Below are 16,173 nucleotides of genomic sequence, written 5' to 3'. Positions count from 1 at the left end.
CACCTGTGGGGAGCTAAGGCCCTCGCCTGGTGGCATAGGGAACCCAGGTGCAGATTGCTTAACCCATCAGCCTTCAGGACCCTAGAGGTGGCCAGTGAACCCGCGGGATTATGTGTCCATCTTCCCTGGGGCATCGGATTGTCACCCCAGGACCTCCTGGAGAAGAGAGCCTCACTCAGGTTGCGTCTCCCCGTGCAGCTCCCTCATCCTTGTCTGGGGGTTCGGCAGCGGCATCCTTTTGGTTTGCTTAAAACACACCTGTTTGCTTTTGTTTTTCAAAGAAGCACATGGCTCGCTCTAGAAAATGTGGAAAGCATAGAAAAACGCAAAGAGATCATTCTTCCCTGCAGAGATAGCCACTGGGAACGTTTTTGGCTTATTCTGTTTAAATGTTTTTTTCTGTTAAAAAATACAGCTTTGTATTCCGCCTTTCCCCCTCCGCATTACGTAAATATTTCCCCGCGCCGTTACCACTCTGCGTAAACAGTGTTTTTGATGGCTGCATCCTATTCCAGCCTATGGCTCTCCCAGGGCTCGGCAGCTGGACACCTGGCCTGCTCACAGGGCGGGCAGTGCTTCTCGATCCTTCCCTGAGCACTTCTCTGGGCTGTGTTGCTCCCTGTCTGGGCCTGGCCCAGGGAGGTGGACACCCAGCTCTGCGAGCGTTAATGACCCCTTCCTTGGAGCTCCGCAGCCCTGGGTGCACATGGCGTGGCCTTTGCAGGTTACCTTCTCGGAAGCCTTCTCTGGCCAGCCCGGCTTGGGGTGTCCAGTGGGTGTCTGCCCTCCTCTGTCAGCTCCCAGGAAGGAGGAGCCTTTGCACATACGCCTAGGTTGTGTGTGCCCACAGCGTGGGCATCGCCCCTGCCACGTTTGGCCTCTATTATAACTTGCCTCGCAAAGTCCTGGCTTTAGAGGAAGGCCTTACTGTTCACTAGCTGTGTGCTTTGGGGCAAGTTTCTTAACCTCTCTGAATCTTGTCTGTAAACGAGAGTGGTAATAATGTCCAGTTTGTTTGATTGCTGTGTAAACGAAAAGAGATAATATATGCCAGGTGTCTTGTGCTGTCCAGGAGGCTGCTGGGTGCCTGATAAGGGTGGGGGTTATTCTGAGTGTCACCGCAAGGTTGTACTGCCCTGCCATCTCCCCGATCACCCACAGGAGTGAACCGCGCAGTGGGGAACGTTTGACCCCAACTATGCTTGACTCAGCTACGGTTGAATGAACTCCTTTTCTTCTGCCCACACTCTGGTTGGGGAAACTGAGGCCACCCTGAAGTTCCGCCTCCACTCGGTGACTCTTGGCAGATCCCGTGAGGGTGGCGTAGGAAACGTCTTTGGAGATTCAGGAACACACTGGATACATCAGTTGGTGAGCCAGGGAAATTAGCAGTAACGAGCTCATTTCGATAGCAATGAGCTGAGTCTCCCTCCAGCTGCCAGACATTTATGAGGCTGGCTGGGTGCCGGCGGCCGGAGGCCTCCAGTGGCCCTCATCCCTCTGCCTTCCGGCTGGAAATAATTCGTATTTAAAAAATAACAATAATAATAATTTAAAAAAATCGCTCTCTCCTCTGGTCTTCTGGTTCCTTTGGGTCCAGGTGGGGAGGGGGTGGATGCCTTTGCCCCGTGAACTCTGTGTGGGGCAGTCAGACAGGAAAGGATCTTGCAAGAACTTTGGGTCCCTTTTTTTTTTTTTTCCCCCGCTTCGAGCCTCAGTTTCTCCATCTGTAAAATGAGGGAGGAGATTGATGGCAAGAGTGTGACTTTCAGACCTAGCCTCACATGGAAACCAGGGTCCCAGAGTTGAGTGTTTCCAGCCCCGCCCGGGAACCACCATCACCCACAGTACTGCTAAATGCAGACTCTCAGGCCTGGGCCTCCTGACTGAGGAGCTCCAGGGTAGGGTCTAGCAGTGGGGGCAGTTTTTAAAATTGAGATTAAATTCACATAACATGAAATTCACCATTTTAAAGTGTACAGTTAACTGGTTCTTGCTGTATTCTCAATGTTGTGCACCCATCACCACTAGGGAATTCCAGAAGGAATGCACACTTTGAACAAATGCCCCTAGAGACCCCAGTGCCACCCGTCCCTCTGGGACTCCTGCTAGGTTCTGAGGCGTTGATTTGAACCCTTGGGTACCAGGAGGTCAGGCTGCACCCTGCTCGAGTTCCCTGCTAAGAGAATCAGGTGCTCAGGACCTCCATGAATTAAGATGAGGGAGTCTCTGAGGGGAGGAGGCCAGACTCGGGGAGAAGCAGTCCTGTTTCCCCACAATTTTCCAGGGGAGCAGAGGGCCTCTCCCCATCACTGTCCAGTGTACCCACAGCCTGCAAGCTGCTGAGCAGTCATTTACTCAGATCTGGTGACCCTTTAACCTCTGGCCTGGGGTTTTGGGGGCAACTTGGGCAGCTTTGGGCTCACAGCCCAGATGGATACACAGTGATGGTCCATGAGGCTCCTCCCACCCCACGGATGGCCATCCTCTTTCTCCGCCCACTCCTGGTGGGGATCGGTGTCCTCTTGCTGTCCTGATCAGGTACCCCTGCTCCAGACCCAGGGGCTGGGGCACTGTTCCTTGTAGTCCTGCCAATATCGCACCCTCCGAGAATTCCCCTCCAAGCAACTTGGGGCACCTGGAGATTCCCCCACCTTTGTGAGCCTCACAGAACCTGGAGGAGGGCAGTTACTTTAGCTCCTACCTTGTCAGTGAAAGGGATGAGTTCGCTCCCCATGTGCCCTTAGCCCCCTGCAGCTGGCACAAGAGGCTTCGCCCTGGCTGAGGGCGTGTCTGGTGATCTTAGGCAGCTCCCCCCCGACGCCCCCGCCCCTGCCACCACAAGGGTCTCCCCAGGCAGTGAGGCGGTGCACAGGGTCCTCTGCGGCCCCACTGTCTGTGGTCTCAGGGCCCCACAGGGTGTCCAGCCGGCCTCCTGGGCAGTAATTGGTAGTCCCAAGGATGGGACTTGGCCATGATGCTCTTGCTGGCTGACCCTCCCCCCGGGAAAGGGGTGGCCCCCTGGCTCTGTGCCCCTTCCTGAGGCAGCTGGTGGTTCTCAGGTCACCCCTGGTGTCTCTGACCCTGTTCACAGTCGCATCCCTTCCGGAGCCCCCAGCCTTACTTAAGGAAGCCAGTGGGATTGGCACATGTGGCCTTTGCTCGGGACTGCCCACTCGGCTCTCTGGCCCCAGCCCAGGCTCTGCTTCTGGCTTTGGGTGGGTGCGTATACTGAGTTCTCACCTGAATCCTCAGCCCTGAAATTCTTTTCCCTGGAGATTGCCCCCAGCCCCCCGACCTGGAGGTCCTGCATTCTAGAGCGGCTGGCCCTCCGTGGTCAGCATGTGGTAGGGCCACACCCTGACTGTGTGACTTTTCCCTCTGTGGGCCTCAGTTTCCACATCAGGACATAACTGTGCTCTGCCCTTCCATGAGTCACTCCTGCCCCGGCTGTGGCAGCTGCCCAGGGAAGGCTGAGCGAATGCATGGACGCACCCACCAGCCAGAGACCCTGCAGGGCCTGTTCCTGTGAGATTCTGAGAGTCCCCTGCAGTGTGCAGTGAGAGGCTAGCAGCTGAGAGTTTGCATTCTTGGAAGGCTTGGTGGCTCCACGGTGGGGCAGATTTCTCTTAGCTTCCCACCCAACCCCCTGCTCCCAAACAATCCTGCAAGGTTGACGTGGCCTGAGTTCTCTTGGGGTGGCTGGCAGTGCGGCTTGGATGGTAAGCAGGGGCCTCTGGGCTGGCATGGAGTCAGTTTGTGCACCTGCAAAGTGGGTATCCATCTGAAAGGGCTTTTGTGGGTGTGGAATTGGATGGTGTATGCCAACACTGGCGCAGGTATTGTCTTCCTAGCAGTCAGTGTCACTGATGTCCTCCTCAGACAGCTGAGCAAAGGAGGCTCCCACAGACATCAGATGGCATATTAGTGGCGGGGGAGGGGGCAAGCCACGCCCCAATAGCATTTCCTTTTTTTCTTTTTTTTAAACTAACGCATGATTAATGCAGAACATTTAGAAAACAAGAAAAGCACAAAGAGAAAGCAAATTACCCTTAACTTTACCACCCTGACAGAAAATCATTATTATTATTTAACTAGCTTGGAATATTAATTTTCTTGTCATCATCTTTCTTAGCAAAACCTGGGAAGTAGAAATCTGCTATACACACGTATATACGTATTTCCAGATGAAAAGAAGGGGCTGTAAAAAGTATATACAGCTGTTTGTAGTGCCCTGTTTTGCTCTTAGCAATATTGAGAACATCTCCTTAATTCAACATATATTCTGTGTGTTTTTTAAGGTGTGCTTAGCATTCCTATTTCATGAATGTGCCGTATTTACTGACCAGTCCCCCAGGGCCTGGACATTTAGGTTGTTGCAGTGATTTAAAAAAAAATTTTTTTTTATAACTATCATGAACATTGCCTCCTGGCGAGCATCCTCACGCGTATGTCTTTGTTTGCATCACTGGCTGGTTCCTTAGGATAAATTCCTAGAAGTGGGAATATTAGGTCAAAGGCCATGCACATTTAAGGTCAGAGTGCTCTCCGGAAAGGCTGTATCCGTTTTCTCTCCCAGCAGCCGTGGAGGAGAGGGCCCGGATCTTGTAACTCACAACCCTTTGCTATTTCCAAACCACGAGCCCAGAAAGAGTTGGAAAAAAAAAAACAAAACAAAACCACCGTGCTGGGAGCGACTTCCTGCCAGAGGAAGGGAGGCATTTGGTAAATAGTCCACTCCCAGGTTTTGAGTGGATGCTCTGCCTCGGGCCAGACCATTTGGGAGCAGAGAGAAGAGCTGAGACCTGGTCCCTGTCTCACGCGGCTTCGCATCCACCTGGACAGGGAAGATGATGGCCACCTGAAAGGCCACGGGAGCGTGAGCCCAGGGCGTGTGACAAGTTCAGGCTCAGGGCAGGGCCACCACGGCGCCTTGGCCGTCCTGGCGTCTGGTTTGGGGCTCGCGGGGACTAGACCTGCAGTGAATGTTTGTCAAACAACAAAAAGCAGCTTGTTAGCAGCAGAAGCTGATGTGAGCTCTTTGAAGTAGGGTTTGAGTCTTGTTCACAGCCGGCTACACCCCAAGCCTAGAACCGTGTCCGTGCTCCATAAACACTGGCCAGGTGAACGAAGGCCCTGTGGGACAAGCGAATCCAAGAACGTGGAGCGAGGAGTGGTCCAGGTCTCTGCAAGAAGATGGGTGAACCGTCATGCTGCTTGGACACCCCCCACTACCTCCCGTAGGTGCTGAAAGGCACTGGACAGGGAATCTGGGTGCCAGTTTCATGCCCTGGCTCCTGTGTGACCGGCGTGGTTGCCGCACTGAGCCTCAGTTTCTTAAGGGACTAGACTTTGTTCCCGGGGGTCCCCTTATGGCTCTCAGGCCAGGAATCTGGGAGCCCATGGTCAGAATAGGGGCGGGGAGGTGTCAGTTGGCAAGACTCTGGCCCCACACATCCAGCAAGATGGGGATCCCCCTGATGACCTCTGGATGGAGGGCAGCTGCTGTCCAACCCTGGTCTCTGCCACTGTCTCCCACCTCATCCTTCCGCAGGGCCCTGGAGGTAGCTGGTGGCACTCCCCTGGGGAGAGGATATGGAAGTAAGGTGATGGCCCTTCCCCCAAGGTACCCCTCTGTTTTGAATAAGGTTGTGGATTGTTTATTTAAGAGAGAAGAGGCCCCAGCCAAATATCCTGCTTTTAAAATCCGGAGCTCCAGCCCCTGGCCCTCGAGCCCCACCCCTCCAACCCAGGAGGCCCCTCTTTTGCGTCCTGGGCTGGCATGCCTTCTGCCCCTCAACTTGACTCCCCCATGCCCCACCATCTCCCTTCCTGTGCCCCACAGTAAAACAGCTCCTGGTGGCTCCCTTCTCCCTCCTGTCCTGTCCCCTCCACTCCTTTCCCTGAATTTCCCCTTTGCTCCAGCTAAGAGAAGGGCTTCCTACTCCAGGGGGCACTTTTACTTTGGCAAAACACTTTCCCATCTTGAACTTGTATCTTCAGGGACTGAATGCTGAATCCATTTTGTTGGTGGGGTCACTAAGCACCAGAAAAGTGAAGCCCCCTGCTCAGGGCACTGTGGTGTATCAGCAGCCTAGCATGGGACAGGGAGTCAGGCTGGGGAAGCTGGGGTTCCAGCCCAGCCTCTGCCTCCAGCTTGCTGTGTGACCTCAGACAAGTCCCATTCCCTCTCTGGGCCTCAACTCGCTCATTCACAGAGCGAGTGGATGATCTCTTGAGTGCCTTTCCACCTCTGCTTCTCTGTCACTAGGTGAGGATCACATGACATCAAGTGGGGAGGCCCCTTGTCAGTGTCTCTGGGGCCTGCTGGCACCCCCACCCCTCCCTTGCGCCCCACTTCCCTCAGCCAGTTTGGAGCCAGAGACAAAGGCCTGCTCTGGGCGGAAGGTGCGGCCAGTGGGGATGTGTGCTGGTGCCTGGCTGTCGGGCCCTGATAAGAGGCCAAGCGAGGCTCCCCGTGAATCAGCTGGAGGTGCTGGGGGCTGGGGGAGACAGGGCAGGCTGGCACCGGTCTCACTGGCCTCTGCCCTGCCCACACCCTCTGGGGCCTCAGACAGGTGAGAGGTTTCAGGACACACGCCGAGAGGAAGGGCCTCCAGCTGCTCTGCAGTGTTGGTGACTCTTGTCCTATTGTGTGTTTGCAAGCCTGGGAGTTCTCTGGCCTTAACAAACCTGGGAATCTTCAAAAGGCCACGTAACGCTGGGGCTCTCCCGGTATGTGGGACAACGTGTGGGATGGGACGTGTGTGGTTTCTGGAAGTTAAAGGTCTCCCTTCCCGGCGAGCCAGCTCTTTGTTCCACATCCTCAAGGACCCTGACTTCAGCCTATTGTTCCTGCTGCTGACACAGAGGCTCCGAGTTCCTCTCTGGACTTGTGCTGGGGCAGGGGGTTCCTGGTGTTGGTGGTGTGGCGGGGGGGTGGCTGCGGGCTGGGATCTGTGCATACCTGCTTATGAAAAATCATTCGCACGCTCAGGGAAAACATCATTTGGGGACATCCTCTTGGCTGTGTGGGTGACTGAGATGGTGACCGCCGACGCTCTTGTATCTTGAGTTTTGTCAGCCTGAGGCTGGACCACTTAGAGCTGTGGCCGGTTTTGTTGTCCTTGGTGGGTGTGCTCATTAAACTGCTCAGGCGGCCGGTCAAGGATGAGGTTCAGTTTGATGGTGGGGGATGGAGGTAGTGCAGAGAGGGCTTTCTTCTGAATGTGACCGTTACGGTGGAAGTGAATGCAGCAGGTCCCCCCAGAGTGGCTTCATGGGGCATTCGAGTCAGAGTTAAGTGTGAAGAACTGAATTCTTCAGAGTTGGGAGGGTGATCCCAGGATGCACAGACATTGGCTCTGAAGGGTTAATCTTGTTTTAAAATATAAGTAAGGGAGGGTGTATTTAAGCTATGCATTTGGACGTTTAGTATGTCAGTTATTGGTATAACAGTGCTAATATGCAGAATTCCTTCTGGCCTGATTTGCAATTGACAAAGAACAACCCAGCTGATCCAGCTGGTCTTCCCCAAGAGGATCCAGCCAGGAAGACAGAACTTCTTAGCTTGGCTCGACGGTGGGGAGACTGGGGCTTGGCAAGTTGCACAGTTTGCTGAGGGCATGCCAGTGGGGTGTGGATGGGCCTGGGGTCTCTGGCTGCCGAGGCCTGGCCCTTGCCACCACACCTGCCCTTGACTTGAGAGCCTCCTCTGCCCCTGCTAACTAGTTCGTCCTTGACTGGGGCCCCCTCGGTCAGAGGGAAGCTCTGACCACACTCCTCAACTTCCCTGTGGGGGACCCAGCCTGCCTGTCCCAGCTGGTCTCTGAGGGTCCCTGGCCCCGTCTTCTTGGCTGTTCTCTGCGGGTAGAGGGATCTCATGGTCAGGGGGCTGGAGATGTTGTTTACAGATCCCACTGGGCCATGGCCACCTCCCCATCTGCCCACCAGCATTGCTTCTTCACCTGGAGATTATTCACAGATAGTTCTTAATTCCAGATTAGCTTTCCCTCGACACTGTGGTTTCCCCCTTAGTCATATATGTACATAGTAAAAGTTGAAAATGAGCAGCGTAAACTTGACAGAGGTTGGGCTGCAGGGCACATGCAGGGGACTTGGGGATCATCAGACGTCAGGGGTTATCTGTGGTGGCGACTTCTGGTCCAGCCACCATTTCCTCCGAGGGCTGACTGCAGCCGTCTGTCCTGTGTGGGAACCACTAACTCACCCTTCTCACCCCTGCAGCGGTGGCCTAAAGTTTCCCTGAGAGCCCTTTGGTTTCCCCGCCTCTGCCCTATCACAAGGCGGTGTTTTGGGGGGGCACACAGCCACCCCCCCCATATCCTAAGTTGCCCCACTGCAGCCAGACCCCTCCCCAAATCATGAATCCTGCCGGGGTTCCATAAATCACCCTAAGAGCACATTCCTTGGGGGATTTGTAAAATAATCAAAATATTTGGGGAAAAGACCTTAAGATTACTTATGGCTATTAGTGGGATCCATATATTTTGGCACCAAGCATGGCTTAATTGGAAAAATATGTGAACTTGGTGATTTCTTTCTTTCCATCTTTTTTTTTAAATTTTTTATAAGGAGTAGGCCCAGAGAGAAGAGTGGTTAGGAAAAAAACCAGGGAGGAATTGAATATCAAAAGGATTTGTGTGGAGGAGCTGTTTACAGAGTTGTGGAAAATATAATGCTAAATGGAAAGTCAGCCCTGCCTATATAGTCCGGGATTATTAATAGAACGGAGTTACCAGGCACATAATGAACCTTTTAAGAGACCAGGGACAACCTTCCCCGTTGCAAAACAAGTTTCCTTCGAATAGCACCATTCACGCAGCTAAGGGCATTGGGTTACAACAATAAATAAAAATGAACAGTGCCCTGAGAAATTTAAGGAATGCACAAACGATTCAGTGATTTAGTATGAGAAAACACCACTTAAACATTTAATTGAATCGTGTACTTTCATCTTTAAAACGTGAGCGTTTGAACTGCCACCTGGGTCTCTCGCTTTCCCTTCATTAGATGGCGAGGCTCCTTGGGGGGAGGGGTCACACGGCTGCCCCTCCCTGGGTTTTTCCCCTTCCCTGCTGCGCCCTCACTCTCTCTAGCCCGCTGGAGATCATCAGGAAAAGGAGACTGGCTGGGAGTTTCCTTGTGAAGCTATAGGGAGAGGCCTGTTATGGGATGTGTTTTTCCAAAAGCTTTATTTGCCCGGATTTGGTGTGCGCTTTGAAGCCGTGGGTCAGTCACCGTCCCTCCTGGAGACTCAGTCTCCCCTCTGTTTACAGAGGGACCTTTGTCACAGTGCCCGTGCCTGGTGCCCAGTCTGATTCAGTGGGTTCCCCAGGTGCTCATGTCGTGTCTTCCTGGTTAAAACTTGCCAGAGTCGGAGCTCCTGGGGGCCCTTCCCGGTGTAGCAAACCAGAGGGCGGGGACAGAGTGACCACGTGGTCCTGGGGCTGCGCACTGCCTCACTGAATCCTCTGGGGTCTAGAGGCTTCTCGATTTTAATTGCAGGAGGTGGGCTGGGCTGATGCCTGCTGGAGGCCTGACCCCAGGTGATGTCCTGGAGCTCAGTCTCTTGTGTGCGGACAATGATTCTGAGATGCCGGGACTGGTGAAGCTGCCCTGCCAGGCTGGGTTTGGCGTCCAAGAGAGAAAGGGGAGATCACGGGCCTGCAGCACAGCTTCCAAACCTGGCCAGTTGCTGTCGTTCAAGGTTAATGTGTACACCTGGGAAGCACACACGGGCACCCAGTCAAATGTACGCTGTGGCCAGGGCTCCTGGCCTTTCCTCGGAGATTAACCAGTGGCCCTTTTTTGATTTCTTTCGTGTCCGGGGCACATAGCTGAGTTGCTATGGGGGACGCAGAGGGGCTCCCCTCAACCCTGACTTTGAGGAGCTTGTAATCTGTTTTCACACTAAGACAGAAGAGCCAAAATTCAGTAAGACCCATAACCTTTATCCAGATGCCTGGAAAAAAAACCCCTGCTACCAGATTCCTCTCTCTTTCTGTGAACTGTTTTACGTCTCATCTCCCAGCTAGACAGGGGACTCTCCGGGACAAGGACGAGTATTCCATGTGACCACTCAGTGAGTGAGCCACCTCATGTTCGTTTTGCTCCATTTACCGGCCCCTCCTGGGAGCCCAGTCTGCCTGGTGCTGGGTTGCAAAGCAGGCAAGACCCAGCCGCAGTTCTCACAGCACTTCCCGTCTCTCTAGGAACTTGAGCTTGGGAATGGCTCCCATCCCTACGATTAGTTTGGTGCCAACGCAAGGTTTTCTTACTTTGGGGGTTCCCGGAAGCATACCCTGAGACAGAAATTTGAGTGCCCGATTTATTGGGGGCAGGGGGTTGCCCAGGAAACAGTGGGGAAGGGAAGGCAGGAGGACCAGCGCAGGGAGCATTATATGAAGCCAGTGACCTCTGGGGCACTTGGAGTGGAATCCTGCTGGGGACTTTGGGAAACAATACGGAGCTCACCTCAGAGTTCCCCCTGCCCCTTCGAGGGGCGAGGGAGCTGGGGTACTAACCCGTCACTCCTAGGGGGTTCATTCCTGGTACTTCCCAGCTCTCGCAGAGCAAGCCCCCACAGCCAGGGCATGTCCCTGGGCAAGAGCAGGTGCTGGCGTTTGGAAGCTGGGCCACTGTCCAGAATTGGTGCGGGCTGTGGGGATGTGGGCAGAGCCCCAGCGGGGGTGTTCGTGCAATTCATTCACCCAGTCTTTGTTGGGCTCCCTCCATGACCCAGGCTGACGGTGGCCCTGAGACCCTGTCTCGGCTTCCTGGAGCCGTAGTTTGTTCTCAGCGAAGGAGAGCCTGACGGGCCCCTGCGCTCTGGAGGGCAAGCACTGAGATGGGCCGTGTGTGTGTGCTTGTCTGGGTGAGAGTGCTTTGCACATTGTTGAGTTCTGTTCTGCAGGGGTCAGAGGATGATGGTGGGTGAGCAAAGCTCTGCGTCAAGGGCTCAGACCATCTCACTCCAGAATCAGAAGACAGGCCCAGTCGGTAGCCCTTGACTGGGCTGTGACCTCGACCTTGCCGGCTGCCTGTGAGCCGTAAGTGGTACCCAGATGCAGGGCTCAGCCTGCTGCCTGGCACAAAGATGCTCAAGAAATGGTCAACCCCGCTCCCATCCCTTACAGGCTGATAGTGCGTCCCTCCGCCCACGCCCACAGGCCATCCTGTGGTCGGCGGGAAGGGATCTGTTGCTGCCTCTCTCAAAATAGGAAACTGAGGCTCGTAGATCGAAGCCCAGGTCTCCTGAGCCCCTGGGCCATGCTGCTTTCCTGACATGACCTGGCGCGTGACAAGGTCAAAGCAAATCACAGAGCCAGCCTGGGAGCGAGGAGGAGAGAGGCCAGCCGTGTGCCCTGGCTGCGGCACTCACCAGTCTTGAGCAGATCCTTGCATCGGGGTATTTAGCTCCTGATCTGTGCACGCTGCGTCCTCAGCAGCCTTGACCGTGCTGGGCACGGAGCGGGATGTTGGTGCCGGAGGGGCTTTGGCGGTCAGCCAGCCCAAACTTTTGTTTTGTTGGGAAGAGGAAACAGTCCCAGAGACACCACTGACTTCCCCGAGTCACAGTGACTTATTGACGACCAGAACTGAAGCCAGGTCCTGGCTGGCCAGTGTGCTTTCTTCCTCCTCCTTCCGTAGGAAGCTGCTATGTAAAGTATGTTTTATTATAGTTGCTTATAAACATAATAAAAATCCCTTACATTTCATGGTGCCTTTAAAAAAAAAGTGGTTTACCACCCAGCTTTTCACTTGCTCTTTAGGAAACCCATTGAGGGGCAAACAGGCATCACCCATTTTCAAGCTGGAGTAATTGAGGCCTGGGAAGCTTGCTGGGCCCTGGAGACTCCCAGGGCATGGTCTTTCTGCCATACTCAGACTCTAGTGGGTCAGGACGGCCAGGGACAGTGCCCGAAGCCTTGGCTGTGAGGTACCCTCCCCACTTTCTGACAGATCACAGACCTTATTGGGGGAGGGCTTCTGCGGAGAGAGCCCCAGGCCAGTGCTCAGAAGGGTTCAAGGTCACCTCTAGCCCTGGCTCTGGCTTGCTGCGTCACTGCGGGAAGTCACATCACCTTTGTGCTTTGAGTTCACCCCACCAGCTCTGGCCTCTTCCCTCAATGGGAAGCAGATACCTAATTAAAAATTTACAAACAGAAATCTTTATTATAAAAACCTGAACAGATTGCTCTGGGATCCCAGCAGGGGTTGCCTAGGTGAGTGTGGGAAGGCTTCACGGAGGAGGTGACATTTAGCCCTGGGCTGGGGACAGTGAGGGACACTCCAGGGAGAAGGTGTAGGGGGATGGCAGTAGTGTTTGCCAAACAGGTACCACGTGTGCTGTGTACTGACTTGTTGACTTCTCACGACGAGCACCTGGAAAGGTTGTTTAATTATTGCCATTTTGCCAATGAGGTCATTGGGCCCCAGAGAGGGGAGATCGTTTGTTTGGGGTTGCATGGAGTGGGTTTAAAGCCCTTGTCTTCCTTCCACCTCTCCACAGCCTCCTGTGCCACTGCCACAAAGGCCCGGAGGCCTGATCAGACCTTCCCACCGCTTTCAGGATTTGGGATCTGCAAAAGGTGATGAGGCTGAGTAGTCCTGTAAGACAGTGTGCGCAGGGTGGGAGTGGCCATCCCGGTGCCCACCTCAGTACCAGCAGCCTCGTCCCCTGCCCTGCCCGTGTATCATCCCAGCTGTGGGATCTGGGCAGAGTTGGGCCTTCTGTGAGTCAGCCATCTCCAGGGGGCCCCAGGGGCTCCTCCCTGTTCCCAGATCCCTCAGTACTGCCCCCCAGGCACCATCTCTCCACCTCTGCCCTCTTCCTGCCTCGGCTCCCTGGGGAGGCCTCCGACCTGCACCAGGGCCAGGCAGGTGCGGCCAGGGTGGCCTCGGCATGCCTGCTCCCCTCCCAAATCTCTAGGTGGCCTTTTTAAGGGTCCTGGCTTGTGGGCCTGGAACATCAGGGGTCACTCAGCTCAAGATTTCATTGCACAGATGGACTGGCCGAGGCTCTGAGAAGGGGAGGGACTTGCATAAGGGCACACTGTATTAGGGGCTGGGCCAGAGCTCCTGGTGATCCCTGGCGAGGGGTGGCCGTGGTGGACCCTGTGGCCCTCTGCCACGCCGAGATGGCTGGCGGAATCCTTTACGTGCTCCCCGCCTTACACAGCTCGGGCCCCCGACCCCAAAGAGCCTCACAAACTTGAGATCTTTTACTCTTAGAATCTTTTTCTCCTCTTGCTACAAGGGCTTCATTACTCCGTCGGAGATTTGTGGGGACAGGGTCTTGCTGGGGGAAAGCGCCCCAGCCGGGTGACGCTGGGGCTCCTGTTCCCTCACCCAGCTTCCTGGCACTGCCCGCCTTCCCCACCGGAGGGCGCTAATGGCAGCTTGTGGGATGCTCTGGAGTTTCAGGCTCTGGGGTCAAATGTCAGCCCCACCACGCTCACCGTGGGTGGTCATGAGCTCATTCGTCCTCTGTAAAAGCAGGGGTAATGGTAGCCCTACCTCAGGGGGCTGAGTTAATAACACACAGGGAGGAGATGCCCCATGAATGGGCGATATTGTTATCTGGTCCTCAGAGACAAGGGGACATCTTTCATCCCTCCTGTCTCCCCATCTGACTCTCTCGTGTTCTCCTGGACTCGCTCAGTCACTCTTACTGAGTGGCCTCTTGCTCATGCGCTCCTTAAATTAAGGCAGGGATCAAGCTCAAACTCAAACTTGCAAAAAGGTCAGAGTTTGCTGGGGGTTTCAGGTGACACTGACTGTGGAGTAGGTAGGTCCTCACTGCGCTGCTGGGAGACTTGGCTGCAGTTTGCACTAAGCAGGGATTCACACCCACTTCTTCCCTGAATCTCCCACCAGCACACGAGCATGCGCAGATCACCCAGCTCCCTCGGGTGATGTACAGCCGATGGTACCTGGTAGGAGTACCAGTAGGAGCTGGTAGGAGCTCAGTAAATGCATGTGCCCATTTTATTTTCTGTCCTTCAGCGATGAGGTGACCAGGTGGGTGTCTTCCGTGCTGGGCATTATAGTAAGTGCCTACTAGCTGTTCAGCACAGCACTGGGCATTTTACAGAGTGTTCTTATAACCTGTAATCCTTATAACAATTGTGGGTGGAGAGGGTATAGTTAATTATAATCCCCATTTTACAGGTAGGTTCCCTGAGGCTCAGAGGAAAGGTACACGTCAACTTAAGGTAACAATATGGGGTTAAAAGTTAATCTGAGACAACAGTGCAAAGGACAAGATGGGGCCCTGTGGCTTCCTGCAGAGGCAGCAGTGGGGAGGGGGGAACAGGGGAAGGCTCTGTGGTTTGGGGGTGCAATGTGTCTCATGCAATGTGTCTCACCTCACTAAGGAGGTAAGACTTTAGTTGGGATAGGCTGGCTTTTGGGGCTTTTTTTTTCTAATTTTATTTTATTGAGTTATAGTCAGTTTACAATGTTGTGTCAATTTCCAGTGTAGAGCACAATTTTTCAGTGATACATGAACATACATATATTCATTGTCACATTCTTTCTCATTGTGAGCTACCACAAAATCTTGTATATATTTCCCTGTGCTGTACAGTATAGTCTCGTTTATCTATTCTATATATACCTGTCAGTATCTACAAATTTGACTTTGAACTCCCAGTCTGTCCCTTCCCACCCCCCCTCCCCCTTGGCAACCACAGGTTTGTATTCTATGTCTATGAGTCTGTTTCTGTTTTATATTTAAGTTCATTTGAGGGATAGGCTGTTTTATTCTTGTCCCTAGTACCCCTCTGCTGTTTTTTGCTGTGTGACCTTAGGCAAGCCCCTTTCCCTCTCTGGGCCTAAAAGAACGGCACATTCATTCACTCTGTCTTTGGATTTTCTGGAAACTGGCAGCCGATCAGATGTGCACGGAAAGGAGCTGTCTCTTTATTGGTTCCAGTGCTGTTCTTACTCTTCAAAAGCTCCTTAGGACTATGAGGGTCATGGCCCAGCTCTGGGAGTCACCTTCCTGTTGAGTGGTCACCCCCAGGCTGGGGAGCTGACAGAAATTCCTGTTTGCTCACAGGAAGGTGCCAGGCAGACCCTTGTGGATTCACAGATGCCATCACATGCAAGCAGGGCCGCACTTTCCAGAGTCCCCATGTTCCCTGAAATCCACAAACCACGGTCACTGATGACCATTGCTGGGCGTCAGTTCCCCCTTTTGTACCGGGAGAGGAGAGGAGCCAGCCTGGATCTGTGGTTTTCAGAGTCTTTCAGGAGCTGCTCCAAAGCATGAGGGAGGGGGCAGCTGTACATTCACATATTTTAGACCCTGGGATTGACAGTTAGATTCTATATGGGGGAGAGAGGGTGGTGGCTATTCCACTGCTAAATAAGAAGACAAATTTTAAGAACCAAGTAGGTGATTCCTTCCTGCTCAAGTCTCTTATGCTGAGACTGTTATTATGTTAAGGTCATCCTTGGGTGATGCCCCAGGGAACCCCAAAGGGGGAGGATGGGCTGCTGCATACAGGGTGTAGGGCAGGATCCTGCGTATGAAAAGCTCTGTTTGTGATTGCCTGCCAGTCCGTGAAATCTCACTGCAGTCATCTGCTTCCCTGCAGTAGTGGCCCTACCTGGGCTCCAGGTGGAAGAGCCCACGGTGCGTCCCTGGGCTTCGTGGGTACTCTGTGGTTCGCAAGGGGCTCACCGCTGATCTCCCAGCACTAGCCCGGCCAGGGCAGCTGTGGTTATCACCCCATTATAGGGGTGAAAAACTGAGGCTCAGGGAAGGAGGAGCCTGCCCGCAGTGAGGGGCTGGGTGAGTGGCAGGGCCATCTCAGTGGGGGCCTGGCAGTCATCTCCCCCTCCCTGGACAGGGCTGGGCTTGGCCCCTACCTCTGCATGGGGCTTCCAGCCAGGGGAGCCCACAGTGGGGTTAAACAGAAAGGCCTCCTGGAGGAAGGGAAAGATTCCCAGAGTTCTGTGCTTCAAGCCATTTTGGTAAAAAAAAACCTAATTAGAGGTGACAATGGTGACTTTGTCTGTGTGCTCACTTTTTCCTCCGTCTTCCCTACACCTCCCCCTTCTCTCTGTCCCTCATTTGTTACATCCATGGGAAAACTAGGTAACATTATAATTACTGAAAATATTGTGGGTCCGTGGAAG

At 53.9% G+C, this 16,173-nt stretch overlaps 1 protein-coding gene across 6 annotated transcripts in view; it reads left to right on the top strand.

Annotated features, from left to right (window-relative positions):
- SMAD6 (SMAD family member 6) overlaps positions 1-16,173 on the top strand; it is a 74,665-nt gene that overhangs the window by 33,633 nt on the left and 24,859 nt on the right. For 2 of the 6 annotated variants that reach the window (XM_032480898.1, XM_032480897.1), the window contains exon 4: positions 12,536-12,614. The exons of the other annotated variants lie outside the window; for them this stretch is intronic. In XM_032480898.1, the coding sequence (XP_032336789.1) occupies positions 12,536-12,614 (79 nt within the window). The remainder of the gene's footprint in view (positions 1-12,535; positions 12,615-16,173) is intronic. 6 annotated transcript variants of the gene reach the window in all.

The sequence above is a fragment of the Camelus ferus genome, chromosome 6 (genome assembly GCF_009834535.1).
Source record: "Camelus ferus isolate YT-003-E chromosome 6, BCGSAC_Cfer_1.0, whole genome shotgun sequence".
In the NCBI taxonomy this organism is placed as follows: domain Eukaryota; kingdom Metazoa; phylum Chordata; class Mammalia; order Artiodactyla; family Camelidae; genus Camelus; species Camelus ferus.
Note: the sequence above shows the minus strand (reverse complement) of the source record. Positions and strands in the feature narration are given on the sequence as shown.